Source organism: Oncorhynchus keta, chromosome 34, assembly GCF_023373465.1.
Source record: "Oncorhynchus keta strain PuntledgeMale-10-30-2019 chromosome 34, Oket_V2, whole genome shotgun sequence".
Taxonomy (NCBI): Eukaryota; Metazoa; Chordata; class Actinopteri; order Salmoniformes; family Salmonidae; genus Oncorhynchus; species Oncorhynchus keta.
In genome coordinates, this window is record NC_068454.1 from 50,679,304 (window position 1) to 50,694,059 (window position 14,756).

Genomic DNA, 14,756 nt, shown 5'->3' on the forward strand with positions numbered 1-14,756 from the left:
GCTGAGCCTGCAGGAAGGGTACCACATGAGGGAGGAGGATGTCTTCCCTGTAACGCAGTGTTGAGATTGCCTGTAATGACGACAAGCTCAGTCCGATGATGCACACCGCTCCAGACCATGACGGACCCTCCACCTCCAAATCGATTCTGCTCCAGAGTAAAGGCCTCGGTGTAAAGCTCATTCATTTGACGATAAACATGAATTCTGATGGACTGATGGAGGGATTGTACGTTCCTGGTGTAACTCGGGCAGTTGTTGTTGCCATCCTGTACCTATCCCGCAGGTTTATTGTTCGGATGTTCTGATCCTGTGCAGGTGTTGTTACACGTGGTCTGCCACTGCGAGGACGATCAGCTGTCCGTCCTGTAGTGCTGTCTTAGGCGTCTCACAGTACGGACATTGCAATTTATTGCCCTTGCCACATCTGCAGTCCTCATGCCTCCTTGCAGCATGCCTATGGCACGTTCACACAGATGAGCAAGGACACTGGGCATCTTTCTTTTGGTGTTTTTCAGAGTCAGTAGAAAGTTTTCATAACTGTGACCTTAATTGCCTCCCGTCTGTAAGCTGTTAGGTTCTTAACGACCTTTCCACAGGTGCATGTCCATTAATTGTTTATGGTTCATTGAACAAGCATGGCAAACAGTGTTTAAACCCTCCTTTGCTCACATTGTATATAGACTTATTTTTCTACTGTATTATTGACTATGTTTGTTTTACTCCATGTGTAACTGTGTTGTTGTATGTGTCGAACTGCTTTGCCTTATCTTGGCCAGGTCGCAAATGTAAATGAGAACTTGTTCTCAACTTGCCTACCTGGTTAAATAAAGGTGAAATAAAATAAATAAAAAATAAATACTCTGGCTATCGTCTTTCATCTCAGAAAAGTGGATTTTTACTGGTGTGGGCATTTAAAGGCCCAGCTAGTCAAAATTGTATCAGCTGATGCAAACGAAGACTAAGAGTGTGTTCAGTGTAATTTCCTGATATTTGCTGGTTGAAAAGGCAATCTACACAGGACCTTCTAATCAGCAGGTTTGCATGGCTAGGAGTTTCAGCTTTCGATGATGACATCCCCCATGCAGTAAATTGATTAATAGACCAAAAACAAAGAGTTCCAAACCTCTGCCAATAACAGCTAGTTTTCAGTTTTCCCCTCCCTACCCAGACAATAGCTAGATTTCCATTCAATTGGAGACACATTTTCATGCGAATATTCTAAAATACACAACAAAAACATGAACATTTTCCCAGAAAGTATTTGATCTTTTTTCATATTAACTAGTCTAGATCCACTTGTAGGTTCTTGTGATTCAGCTATATGCCTGCATCGTAGATGAATGAGAGATGCACCATCTTGAATGATGAAGTCCCATCTTTCCCATTCATTTGGAATTACAGGATTTAGCTGGATCTTCACAATTGATGACAGGAGGTGGGATGTGGACTCAATCTAAATTAGGCAATTCATTCTGGAGTGAACCATCACTTTACAGTACAGCACGCACATATTTATTCACAAGTGAGCTATTAATGCCGCATTCAAGTGCTAGTCGGAAGTAGGAAACTCAAAGATGTTAGACTTGCTAATTGTTTGAACGCGGCACGTGTAACTGCAAAGAGTTAAAGTCTTACTTTTCTTAGTTTCCTAGTTCCGACTATAGCACGTGAACGCGGCATAAGTCCAACAACAAGACAAAAAGAGTGATTAAGGTTTTTAATTATAGTTGACTATTTAGTCAGTTACTAAAATTCTACATTTCATTTAAAAAAAATGAGTAAAACTGAACAGGTACACTTAAAAATTCCCATTGTTGTAGTGTTTAATTATATAGTAATATTTTGTGCTTAGAAAAATAGCAACATATAATACTTTACTATATTTAACATTTATTTTCAAATAATAAGGAAGAAAAAGATACACAACAGTAACCTAAATGCATCTGTACAGCAAAGGACCCTGTAATCTACTGACCAGAAGACGCATGATACATTTCTCCAGATAAAAAAGCATTTTCCTGACGAAATGATTCCCCCGTCAACTGTAAAATGCACTAAATAGTTTTTTCATGTTTGATTAATCAAATCCTGATCTACACTAACTGCACTTTGATACATTCTCTAAAGATGTGTAACATTTCAACTTTTATTTAATTTAAGATGCCATCATGATCTTAGCATTTTTAAACAGCTATTATTTGCAGCATTGCATGGTTTGACCTATGTTAGAGAAGTACAAAAAAATTAAAATAAAAAAAGAATTATGTATTGATTCAATAATTGCACTGTGTTGGCTCATGCAGCGAATTGTAGAAATCTGCTACATGAAAAACCAGCATTCTACTGTCAGCATGGGGATCAGTGTCTGGCAAAAAAAGAACGAAACAAATAAAAAGAATAGCACACCAACTACCTCCTCATTGTGTTCTTTCCTATGACTAGTATCAGCTCAAATGCTCACCCCAACGTTACAGCCAAATACAAATATAGGCAGGGCAGGCTAGCGGTTAAGAACGTTGGGCCAGTAACAAAAAGTTAGCTGGTGCGAATCCCCAAGCCTACTAGGCGGGGGAAAAAAATCTGCTGATGTGCCCTCAAGCAAGGCACGTAACCCTAATTGCTCTTGTAAGTCGCTCTGGATAAGAGCGTCTGCTAGGTAACTAAAATGTAAAAATGCACACTACAAAACAGGTTAAAATAAAAGCAGTAATTTATGTTGTGATCAAAATATGATACAGTTGTCATTATTAGAACTCTCCAAAGTTTCAGTCTAACAAATCACAGAAATCTATACACAATTATCCCAGAGCTTTTCCAGTCTTGGGGAACGGCAAATTCCACAGTCGTCTTCTTCCTCATCCTCTTTCTGCAGCTTCCTCTCTAACATGTATTATCACTGTGTTTATTATTGTAGCAGTCATTATTAGGACTATTATTACTGTAATGTTATTACATTTACATCTCTGCAACATGGGTTAACTGTGCCATACAGAGTAAAAGCAGAAAAAAGGCAAAAGGCCGTTGTCAGTGGAACCAAGTCCCTGAGGGATAACACACATTGGCAGTGGCTCCCAGTCAGTCCTCTCGGTCAAGCCCCTCTGCCAGCTCTCCACTTTGTTGGCACTTGGTTCCCCCTAATGTCCGGGAGAAATACTGCATCCGGTCCTCAGTCCCCCTGTTTTCAGTTCAGTCAATTCCAGGGCCTTCCTTGATGATCTGTACCTTACATTCAGCAACATAAAAAGGCAGTCTGTTTAGGGAGCACCAAGACCCTACGACTCCTCTCCAGAGACTCCGCCAGCCACTGGTTAATAAAGTGCTTTCCAGTATGGGGTGGATACTAAGGCCGGTGGAACCTAAAGAAAGGGACATCAATGATAATTTGATAAATCACAACAACTCAACATATCAAAAAGGTATTTTCCATGGCTGTAAGAGCTGCCAATTAAAGGGACCGAAACAAATGTCTTAGTATGTTAATTCAAGATCTAAATTATGGAATGGTGTATATAACTTCCATGTTTTCCATAAGCTGAGGAAGTACCTTGTATAGATCCTACTGTCTTCATGAACCTCCATTTCAGAGCTCTTAAAGTCATTGAGCTCCTTCCGAATGGCAGCCTGGACAGAGGGGAAATGAATATAGTGAATACTTACACAAGGCAGCATCTAAATACTAAAGTAGAGACAGAAATATATACTTCCTTTACTAGGCAATAAGATATACTGGTGTCAATAAATAAGTACATTACAAGCCGTGATTTAGGGAGCTATGAGTGACAGCTGATTGTACCTTGTCGGCGGGTGTTAGCTTGGTCCAGGGCTTGTCCGCTCGCCGATCGTAATCATTGGCTGTGGTGACCTCCACATACTCGTGGAAGCGCAAGATCTTTCTGGCCTGAAGCTCAGCAACCGTGGGCCTCTGACTCAGCTAGAGGAGTTGTATAAAGAGTTTAAAGGGATACCTTCAGGATTTTGGCAATGACGAATTTTATCTACTTCCCCAGAGTCAGATTAATTTATGTTCAGTATGAAGGAAGTTAGAGGTAGTTTTGCGAGCCAAAATGGTATCCACAATTTCATCTGAATCTGGGGAAGTAGATAAAGGGCCTCATTGCCAGTCTCCCTTGAATAAGACTACCTTCCATCTTCTCTCAGCTCGTTTTATAAAAATTCACTCTAGTTAATCCTCTATATGTAAATGTTCTGTTAAATGAGAGAACTATCTTATTACAGGTAACAGTGGTGTGTGCGTGTCACTGGTCATACCTTCCTGGTGAGCCTACGTTTGATCTCTCGGACCTCTGCCTGCCTGTCTACCTGGTTCTTGGCTGGAAAGGAGAGCGAGTCAAACCAATGTTTAGAACCCTGTACAGACATTCACCAAATTGTGCAATTGTTGTCTATTCACAAAGATTGGATTTTCCAATGGGACTTAACAAAGGTACTAGGTACAAATCAAAAGTACACCGACATAATTTTTTTCTTCTAATCCACGATGATAAGAAGTGGCCTCATGCTCTTGAAATGTGGCCTCATTTATATAAATAACAAGAATCCTTACTGAGAGAGATCTAGGCCCCATTCTAATTCCATAAAAGTGCATTATTCAAGGAAGGGAGGAAGAAAGTTCTCTGATTAGACATGATCAGACAGGTGAAGGCAAGGGCTTCACGCCTCCACCACTAAGCTTTCACCTGTTGAAAAAATTGTGATGGGGAGTTGGAAAGACTTACGTTGAAGGATGTTTCTCTGCTCCAGCTCCTCTGCACTGGGTCTCTGGCTGAGACGCCTAGAAGTTAGAATATCAATATCACATCAACCTTGTGTTAGATTTGGTGTGTGTATATGTGGAGAGAGAAAAGGGAGAAAGAGAAAGAGAGAGAAGAGCGAGAAGAAAATGATAGTGAGACTGTGTGGCTTTATCTATTACCTTGTGAGTGCAGAGCCTATTTGTGTGCGTATGGCCTCCCATTGCTCCCTGCTCTGCCACGTCAGCCCAGTTGACCCTTGGTGTGTGTGTCCTGGTGTGTGTCCCGGAGTGCATCGTTCGGTGTGATCGCTGGACTTGTCCTCTCGAGCTTGTTTCTCTGGCGCGTGTCGGTTACTCAGTTTCAAAGCTAAAGTGTCCTTCCTTCTGACCCTGCTGGCCAAAGCACCTGAACAAGAACCACAGAGATATGGAGTCAGGTATACAAAGATATACAGTACTAGTCATTAGTTTGGGCACACATACCCATTCAAGTGTTTTTATTTGGACTATTTTATACATTGTAGAATGTAGTGAAGACATCAAAACTATGAAATAACACATCTGGAATCATGTAGTAACCAAAAAAAGTGTTAAACAAAACAAAATATATTTTAATGTTTGAGATTCTTCAAAGTAGCCACCCTTTGCCATATTGGTAGCTTTGAAAACTCTTGGCATTCTCTCAACCAGCTTCACCTGGAATGCTTTTCCAACAGTCTTGAAGGAGTTCCCACATATGCTGAGCACTTGTTGGCTGCTTTTCCTTCAGTCTGCGATCCAACTCATCCCAATTGGGTTGAGGTCAGGTGATTGTGGAGGCCAGGTCATCTGATGCAGCACTCCATCACTCTCCTTCTTGGTCAAACAGCCCTTACACAGCCTGAACGTGTGTTGGGTCATTGTCCTGTTGAAAAACAAATTATAGGCCCACTAAGCGCAAACCTGATGGGATGGCGTATTGCTGCAAAATCCTGTGGTAGCCATGCTAGTTAAGTGTGCCTTGAATTCAAAATAAATCACGGACAGTGTCACCAGCAAAGCACCCCTACACTTCCTTCTCCATGCTTCACGGTGGGAACCACACATGCGGAGATCATCCGTTCACCTACTCTGCATCTCACAAAGACACAGCAGTTGGAACCAAAAATCTAAAATTCAATTCAGATAAATTTTATTTGTCACATACACATGGTTAGCAGATGTTAATGCGAGTGTAGCGAAATGCTTGTGCTTCTAGTTCCGACAATGCAGTAATAACCAACGAGTAATCTAACCTAACATTTCCATAACTAATACCTTATACACACAAGTGTAAAGGGATAAAGAATATGTACATACAGATATATGAATGAGTGATGGTACAGAACGGCATAGGCAGTAGATGGTATAGAGTACAGTATATACATATGAGATGAGCAATGTAGGGTATATAAACATAAAGTGGCATAGTTTAAAGTGGCTAGTGATACATGTATTACATAAAGATGGCAAGATGCAGTAGATGAAAAAGAGTACAGTATATACATATAAGATTAGTAATGTAGGGTATGTAAACATTATATTAAGTGGCATCGTTTAAAGTGGCTAGCGATTTTTTTTTACATCAATTTCCATTATTAAAGTGGCTGGATTTGAGTCAGTATGTTGGCAGCAGCCACTCAATGTTAGAGGTGGCTGTTTAACAGTCTGATGGCCTTGAGATAGAAGCTGTTTTTCCAGTCTCTCGGTCCCTGCTCTGATGTACCTGTACTGACCTCGCCTTCTGGATGATAGCGGGGTGAACAGGCAGTGGCTCGGGTGTTTGTTGTCCTTGATGATCTTTATGGCCTTCCTGTGACATCGGGTGGTGTAGGTGTCCTGGAGGGCAGGTAGTTTGCCCCCGGTGATGCGTTGCGCAGACCTCACTACCCTCTGGAGCGCCTTACGGTTGTGGGCGGACCAGTTACCGTACCAGGCGGTGATACAGCCCGACAGGATGCTCTCAATTGTGCATCTGTAGAAGTTTGTGAGTGCTCTTGGTGACAAGCCAAATTTCTTCAGCCTCCTGGAGGTGACTACCTCATGAAGCTGGCTGAGAGAATGCCAAGAGTGTGCAAAGCTGTCATGAAGGCAAAGGGTGGCTACTATAAAGAATCTCAAATCTAAAATATATTTTTTTGGTTACTACATGATTCCATATGTGTTATTTCATAGTTTTGATGTCTTCACTATTATTCTACAATGTAGAAAGAAAGGTGTGTCCAAACTTTTGACTGGTACTGTATAGGTATCATGTGTGGCTCAATTGGTAAGAGTGCAGTGCTAACAATGACAAATGAGGGGTAAATTCCCGCAGGGATCAATAGTCACATACAAAAAGTGTATGCGCTCACACTACTGTAATTCACGTCTAAAATGTGTCTGATAGGTGGCATATATACTTTTACAGTATTTTAAAGATGCTGCTATATCTGAGTATAAATGTTTATTCATAAAGCAATTCAAGTGAGACAGAGATACATACTGGGTGGAGGCTCATCCTCCTCATCCTCGTCTGAATCTTCATCTTTATAGAGCACTGGCCCGTCCGAGTCACTGTCGTCCCTTTGCAAGTCCTGCTGTTCTTCCTCCTCCTCCTCCTCCTCACTGCTGTTGGGTCCCTCAGGGATGACATTGATGCTGGGCTCTCCCACCATGCACCTCCTGCTCCGTGGCTCCAGCTCTGGCTGGGGGAGCTCCCCATCATACTCCTCCTCTTCATCATCCTCCTCCTCCTCCGAGTAGTCATCCTCAGCCCTGATAGCGTGAGAAATGGAGCGATGGAGACCAGATGAGGTTTCAACAGAATAGGAAAAGCCGTCAGTCACATATCATTATTGATGATAATAAATCTGATAATAAATCATTGGCATCACAGAAAGATTGTGTGGCTAGATCCTTTCATAAGTCCTAGACAAGGTCTTGCCAACTTTACATCTATTGTTTCAGGTGTGATTTTTACTCAAGTCTAGAACATGGAGGAAATACCACAGTGACATATAGGACTCACAGTTTCAGAGGCTGGATGCTGACGGCTAGGGGCCGGCTGCGATCCCCCTGGTACTCAGGCGGTGTCTCGAAGAGCAGGGAGTGAGCTGAGCGCTGGGAGCCGTCGGGATGTGGCTGGGCCGGGCCGGGGCTGGACAGGGCCCTCTGGATCATGATGTGCAGGGGGACGGGGGCCGGCCGCTGGGGGGGCTCACTGGTGGGGCTGGGGGGGTCAAAGAGCAAGGGCTGGGGGATGGGATGTTGGTAGGAGTGCTGGTGGTGGAGGTAGTGTGCTTGCAGATGCTGGCGGGGGGGAGAAGGGGGGATGTGGTTGGGTAAGGGCGGGGATGGGGGAGGCATCTGGAAGCCTGCTGAGTGGTTATGATGGTCCTCAGGAGAAAACAGGGAAGGGGAGGGGGTGGAGACAGACTGGGTGGACGCAGGCGGGTCCTCCGGGTTGCGCTTTGTGACAGGGGTGGTCCTCTTGGGGGGCATCGGTGGGGAGGGCTTATTTGGCACCAGTCTGGTACCGGCCTGGGTGAGGTTGCCTGTGTGATGGAGAAACAGTTTATTGAATGTGTCACACACTGATAAACACACGTTCACTTACACCTATATCTGGGCTTTCAACTGCGGATCAAGTGAGTGCACAAGCTTGTTAACGTCTCCATTTACATGTAAGATCAAGCCCAAGTAACATGACTGAGTCCACATGAATGCATAGGTCCACAAACCCAGGTCACATGACTGGGTCCACATGAGTGCATCCGACAGGGTCTTACATTACAAATGGGTGCATGTGGCAATCAAGGTTACAGTGAGGGTTTGAATAAGTACATATGCACTAGAACACACACAGACCATATACAAATCGAATTGGCCAGTATGCATCCATCGCTTCTGAGCATCTCTGAACTGAGAATTATGAAAAAACTCTGTTCAACCAAGCTGGAATAGACCTTTTGCGATTGCATGCAAACCTTTAAATACGTAAGCTCGATGCAGTTGCTGGTGAATGTGTAAAAATGAAATAGCTTTAAAATACAAAGCCATGGATACATACTGCATTGGAGTACAATAGATCACAGCAGCAGACTGATTGAGCGCCAGACATGAAGCATACTAAAACTGGATTTTAACATCTGCTTTAAACAGAGTCAAGCCCCTTCTCTCCTCTCTCGCTCCAGAGCAGATGTGTGGATTAGCCTTTATGGGGCAGCCTGGTCTGCGCTGGGCTGCCACAGCTAGCCATCACGGGAGACACTCAGTTACTCCCCCATTCACATGCCAGAGGTCGTAGTACACATATGGTGGTCAGACGCCCACGTACACCCACTTACACGCACACCTCACTCAACCTTGTTACACGCATGCAGCCTAACATGGCATGAGCAGAAGAGAGCACTCAATCCAGGCCGTTATAGGTTAGTCCATCAGTTGCATCCAGGTAGCGTTTGGCATGAGGCTTTTCAAGTCAGGATAATGAAATATGATGACGCAAGTAACCAGAAGGTTGAGGTTAACAGGGGTGTGGCATACAGCCACACATAAAACGCAGGCTTGGGAAGACGTTAGAGAGACAAGGTGGGCACCGTTGCTGCGGCGATGCCAGTGAAGAGGGGCATTGGTGGGCATCCTTTGTTTTACCTGACCGCAGGCCTCTGCCATCCCGCCGGCACAGGTAGACAGGGAGGGACAGGTAGACATCATAGTCGCCCTCGCGTTTCCAGCAGGACCAGTAGAGGGGCAGTTGGGAGTCATTCTGGTTCTCACCCCCCTGTAGAGTGGAGGCTGGCAGGGGATGAGAGGCACGACACACAGGCCTTCAGCTCTCATATAAGGCTGGCTGAATATATACACTGTGTATAGGGTGATCAGACGTCCCTGATTACCAGGGACGGTCCCCAATTTTAGTGGCCTGTCCCCGGCAAGAGCTGCCCACCCCAAAATTATCCCTGATTATCCCTCAGAAAACAAGATGCAACCGTTGATAATGAGGTTTATATTTCAATAATCAAAACATTGTATCTCGTCAGATTTGCATGTACAAATTGTCTATCCCTGTACCAAACTTGTTTGACCATTTATGAGAACGTTTGATCATTGATACAAACATGTAACATGTAACCACTGCATGAACAACCAAGTGATTCTGCTAAACAAGTGATCCATTTCTGTGTTAGAATTAAAACAAGTATTTGAAAGGAATATAGTGAAAATTGATAGTTAACTATAGTTCCATACAATTGTTTTTTTATATATTTTTGCACAGCTAGCCCCATATAAAAAAAATCCATGATTTTCATTTCCAATATCTGGTCACCTTAACTTTAACTACACATAAACTAGGGTGGTGTTCATTTGGGCACACCATAGCACAACATTTTAAATACAGTCCAGGAAGTCCTTCCTGGTTTCAGTCAGTATTTTAAAAATAACGTGTGGTGTCTAATGAACACGACCAAGGTGGCTTACACTTAACGCACTACCAGCACCCAGAACAAGAGGGTTTGCGTAATTAGAGTACTGCGCTAAGTGTCTGAGGGGCTTGCCTGGGCTGTGAGAGGGGAATCAATGGGGAAAGCAGTGATTGCATATTCAGTATCATGTCATGTCCCCATTGATGTCCCCATCATGTCCCCATTGTTCAGAGTATTCTATGCCACCTCTTTTAACAAATCCGACATGGTTTAATACATCAGAATTGTTTACATAATGTGAGAGCTGAAATGTCTACATACATTCTAGAACGTACATATGAAATAGCTTGAAAGACTGTAGATGGCAAATAGGTGACACGAGTGCATGGCAAATGACTTCCAAGCCTATCAACTCCAGGCGTAACCAACCAACCTACATGTAAAATGGCACAGGAAACTAGAGGGAATATATAAAAAAAATGTGTTTAAACAGTCCTAAGGTAATAGGCGTATCAGATCTCAAAGAGAACAGTGAATAAAGGCGGGCTCCCCTGACAAGAAACGCCCCTGGTAAAAACAATAATAATATTGCCTCCGTATGGAGCTGAGCAGCAGCAGGCTCAGAGCCACCAGAGTCAGTGGTGTCCTGGGAGAGATACAATGCCAGGGAAAATCTGCTCTGCTGCTGCTGTCTAAAATAGTTCAGTCTTATTACGTTATCGTCTAGGGAACAGCTGCTGGAGCCGCAGGGATAACATCATTATAAAGATGAGCGGCAAAGTGTGTGTGTGAGATAGAATGTGTACATACATGTCCCTTGTAGTAACGCCTATGCATGTAACGTGAGTCTTCTGCAGACATGTATGCATGTGACACTTAACTACATGTTACGTGAGGAAGCTCCACTGAGTGAATGTGTGTGTGTATTGATGCAAGCTGCACCTGGTCTCCTCTGGAATCTCATAAGCTAATTCTGTCATCCCGTGATTAACAGGCAGCTGCGGTCCCTACTACTACAATCACCACAACTAGTACTACTACTCACCCAACATGGCAGCATTAACGCCCCTGTTGACGGGCTTAGGCAGGGGGAGGGGAGGCTGCTTGGTCGCCTGGGGGGTGGAGGATGGAGCGAAGGACACTACTGCTGAAGATTGGGGGTTGGCGCCTGCAGAGGAGACAGTTCGGGCAGGCAATGCAACTGCAGAGGAAGAAGAGGAGGAAGAGTACGTGGTTGCAGGGTGGTTGGATGGGGTGTGGGATGAGGGTGACCCTTCGCTGCCGGGCTCGGGGGTGGAGCTCATCGGCCACTTGGGGGGCATAACGGACTGTTTGGGGGGCAGAGACTCTCGGAGAGTGTCCCGCAGCAAATCTGGGTCAGGAACAAAATGGCTCTCTGATTCTGCAAAACACACAGCACACAAAACACGTTACATAACATACATGTGTTAAAGAGCACTATACATTTAATAACTAAATCATCATCATGAGAGACACATGAGCGCATTTGTGTCAAAGACCACACACACAACAACTCACTACACACTGCTAGCCTTTTTGGGTGCGTTTGGCTCTTTCAAAAATGGAAAAGATACTATCTCATCCCTAAAAAAAACAAATGTTTCAGTCTTGGGTTGAAGCACTGAGCCAATTTGTGCCATTCACTCAGTCACTCTAGTGTGTGCGTGTGTGTGTGTGTGTGTGTGTGTGTGTGTGTGTGTGTGTGTGTGTGTGTGTGTGTGTGTCAAAACACTTGTATGAGATTATCTACACAGCTGATCCCCTGATAATGACAAACAGTGCTGTAATTACAGTACTAAACCCCCATTCCCCTAGCCGTCCACCCTGCTTCTTATCCCACGCCATTCCTCAAAGCTGAAGTTTATTTATAGACAAGTCCTTATCACATGCTGATGTCACAGAGAAAATAGGAAATAGTGTCTTCAGAAAGTATTCACACTCCTTTACTTTTTTCAAAGTTTGTTGTGTTACAAAGTGGGATTAAAATGTGCCCTTTTTTGACAATGATCTACACAAAATGCCCTAATGTCAAAGTGGAAGAAAAATTCTAACAGTTTTTTTTAATGGAAAATAAAACCATAATATATCTTCATTAGATAAGTATTCAACCCCTAAGGCAATACATGAATCACCTTTGGCAGCAATTACAGCTCTGAGTCTCTGGCACACCTGGATGGTACAATATTTACCCATTATTATTTAAAAAATGATTCAAGCTCTGTCAAGTTGATCATTGCTAGACAGCAATTTCCAAGTCTTGCCACAGAGCCAATTTAAGTCAAAACTGAAACTAGGCCACTAAGGCACATTCAAGGTCGTCTTAGTAAGCAAGCCCAGTGTATATTTTGCCTTGTGTTTTAGGTAATTGTCCTGTTGAAAGGTGAATGTGTCTCCGAGTTTCTGTTGGAAAGCAGACTAAACCAAGTTTTTCCTCTCAGACTTTGCCTGTGCTTAGCTCTATTCCATTTCCTTTCATCCTAAAAAAAAATCCTCTAGTCTTTGCCGATGACAAGCATACTCATAACATGATGCAGCCACCATGCTTGAAAGAATGCTATAAAGAATGGTACTCCGCGGTGTGTTGGATTACAGGTTTCCTTCTTTGCATTCTGTCATTTATGTTAGTATTGTGGAGTAACTACAATGTTGTTGAGCCATCCTCAGTTATCTCCTATCACAGCCATTAAAATCTAAACTAACAGTTTCCTTCCTCTCTGGCAACTGAGTTAGGAAGGGTGCCTGTATCTTTGTAGTGACTTATTTTGGCTTGCCATTACAAAAGGGTTGAACATTTATTGACGCAAGACTTTTCAGCTTTTCATCTTTCTAGAAACACATTTCTAGAAACATAATTCCACTTTGACATTATGGGGTATTGTGTGTAAATCAGTGACACAAAATATAAATTGTATCCATTTAAAATTCAGGCTATAACAACAAACGGGAAACACGTCAAGGGTGTGAATACTTTCTGAAGGCACTGTAGGTCAGAGAAAACCGAGGGAGAGGTAAAAGGGAAGAAAAGGAGAGGAAGAGAGAAAGCGAGAAGATTAAGATATAAATCAGGGAGAGTATAAGATCTAAAAGAAACAAGACACTACAGACCATTTAGCTCCTTGTGTAATAGCTGGAATTGTATCAATTAGCTTTAGCTCTTCAGCAGGGTTACGGTTGAGCTGACAGGCATTAGCTTTTAAGGACAGGAATCGTTAAAACGATAATGCCGCATTAATTACGAAAGGAGGAGAGGATGAGCTAGTCCCTCTATTCCCTTCGGCTCCCGAATAAGACGCATAGCTGGAGCAGGACTCTGGGGAGCAAAGAGGCTCCGAGACTCCTGTCTATATCTGGGGCCAAACCAGAGAACTGAAGAGGAGGAAGATTGACTGGAGAGAGGGCAGTCAGAAAACCAGGCTCCAGGTAGAAGTTGCCCTTATGCAAAGATCTAGGATCAGCTGATCGTTTTCAAATCTTCCATTAGGGGGAAAACACAAACCTTAGATCAGTGTCTAAGGACAGCTTCACCCTACTCCACAGAATAAGGCCGCGTGTGTGTCAAATCAAATTTGATTGGTCGTATACACATATTTAGCAGATGTTATTGCGTGTGTAGCGAAATACTTATGTTCCTAGTTCCAACAGTGCAGTAATATCTAACAAGTCACAACAATACACACATATCTAAAAAGTACAATAATGTGTTGGTGTTAATAGCTCACCTCTACGGGCCCTTCCCTCCTCTGAGGACGCGTGCCGGGGGAGGGTAGGTTTCCATGCGGTCTCAGCAGGGCGACTCCTCCTACCGTCTTCTGATGGCGCCTTCTGCAGGCCCGGCCGCTTGTCTCCGTCAGAAGGGTGGAGTCTGCCCCCGCGTCTACCCTCCTCCTGTCCCATCCCCTGCACCTGGACCATCGCCTGGCCCTGCCAGGCCATGTTAGACTTCCATTCCCCCTCCCCCTGGGACCCTCCATCTCCTCGCCGGCCCTCCTCCTGCTGTCCTGAGCCTCTGTGGCCACCCTGGCGGTCTACGTCCGGGGGGAATCGGACCCTGTGGTCCTCTATCTGGGGCAGCCAGGCTGGGTTAATCTTAAAGTCTGAGGGGTTCATCCCAAGGTCTGAGGGGGGTCTTGTCTGGTTTTCCTGCCCTCTGCCCCCTCCACCACCACCACCACCACCCACGGGCAGGGTGTGGCCATTCTTCACGTAGGACTGTTTGGGGCTGTGAGGATCGTCCCCTTCTGTCACAAAAATGGACACAAGCAGTGAGACATTCCATACAGAGTCACTCACACATATGAAGATCTATAAACTAGCACTACTTTGAGTCACTAACCAAGTGTGAGGGAGGGGTTAGTCAGAAATCTAACAAAGCCATTATCTCTACTCAAATTGTTCTGCAATAAATGGTCAAACTTAATTGGCTTGTTGAAATAGGGCACATGATGGACTTTTGGATTGGTTCCCTCTGTGCATCTGGACATGATTTCACAGGCCCCTTCAGAATGAGAGGTTTTAGAAAGGTGTCCTAACTGCCAACCCCTTTGGACCAGAGCTCT

At 44.0% G+C, this 14,756-nt stretch overlaps 1 protein-coding gene across 11 annotated transcripts in view; it reads right to left on the bottom strand.

Annotated features, from left to right (window-relative positions):
* Nucleotides 1-1,798: 1,798 nt before the first annotated feature.
* LOC118367237 (phosphatase and actin regulator 4B) overlaps nt 1,799-14,756 on the bottom strand; it is a 56,878-nt gene continuing 43,920 nt past the window's right edge. For 7 of the 11 annotated variants that reach the window (XM_052493977.1, XM_052493975.1, XM_052493979.1 and 4 more), the window contains 11 exons: nt 13,920-14,438; nt 11,225-11,581; nt 9,407-9,550; nt 7,782-8,307; nt 7,257-7,528; nt 4,934-5,159; nt 4,737-4,792; nt 4,270-4,331; nt 3,794-3,931; nt 3,545-3,621; nt 1,799-3,356 (listed from right to left, as the gene is read on the bottom strand). In XM_052493977.1, coding sequence (XP_052349937.1) covers nt 3,341-3,356; nt 3,545-3,621; nt 3,794-3,931; nt 4,270-4,331; nt 4,737-4,792; nt 4,934-5,159; nt 7,257-7,528; nt 7,782-8,307; nt 9,407-9,550; nt 11,225-11,581; nt 13,920-14,438 — 2,393 coding nt within the window. In that variant the 3' untranslated portion in view covers nt 1,799-3,340. Of the gene's footprint in view, nt 3,357-3,544; nt 3,622-3,793; nt 3,932-4,269; nt 4,332-4,736; nt 4,793-4,933; nt 5,160-5,222; nt 5,658-5,685; nt 6,825-7,256; nt 7,529-7,781; nt 8,308-9,406; nt 9,551-11,224; nt 11,582-13,919; nt 14,439-14,756 lie in introns of those variants that run through there. The other 4 variants (XM_052493978.1, XR_008090250.1, XM_052493984.1 and 1 more) reach the window with 4 other exon arrangements.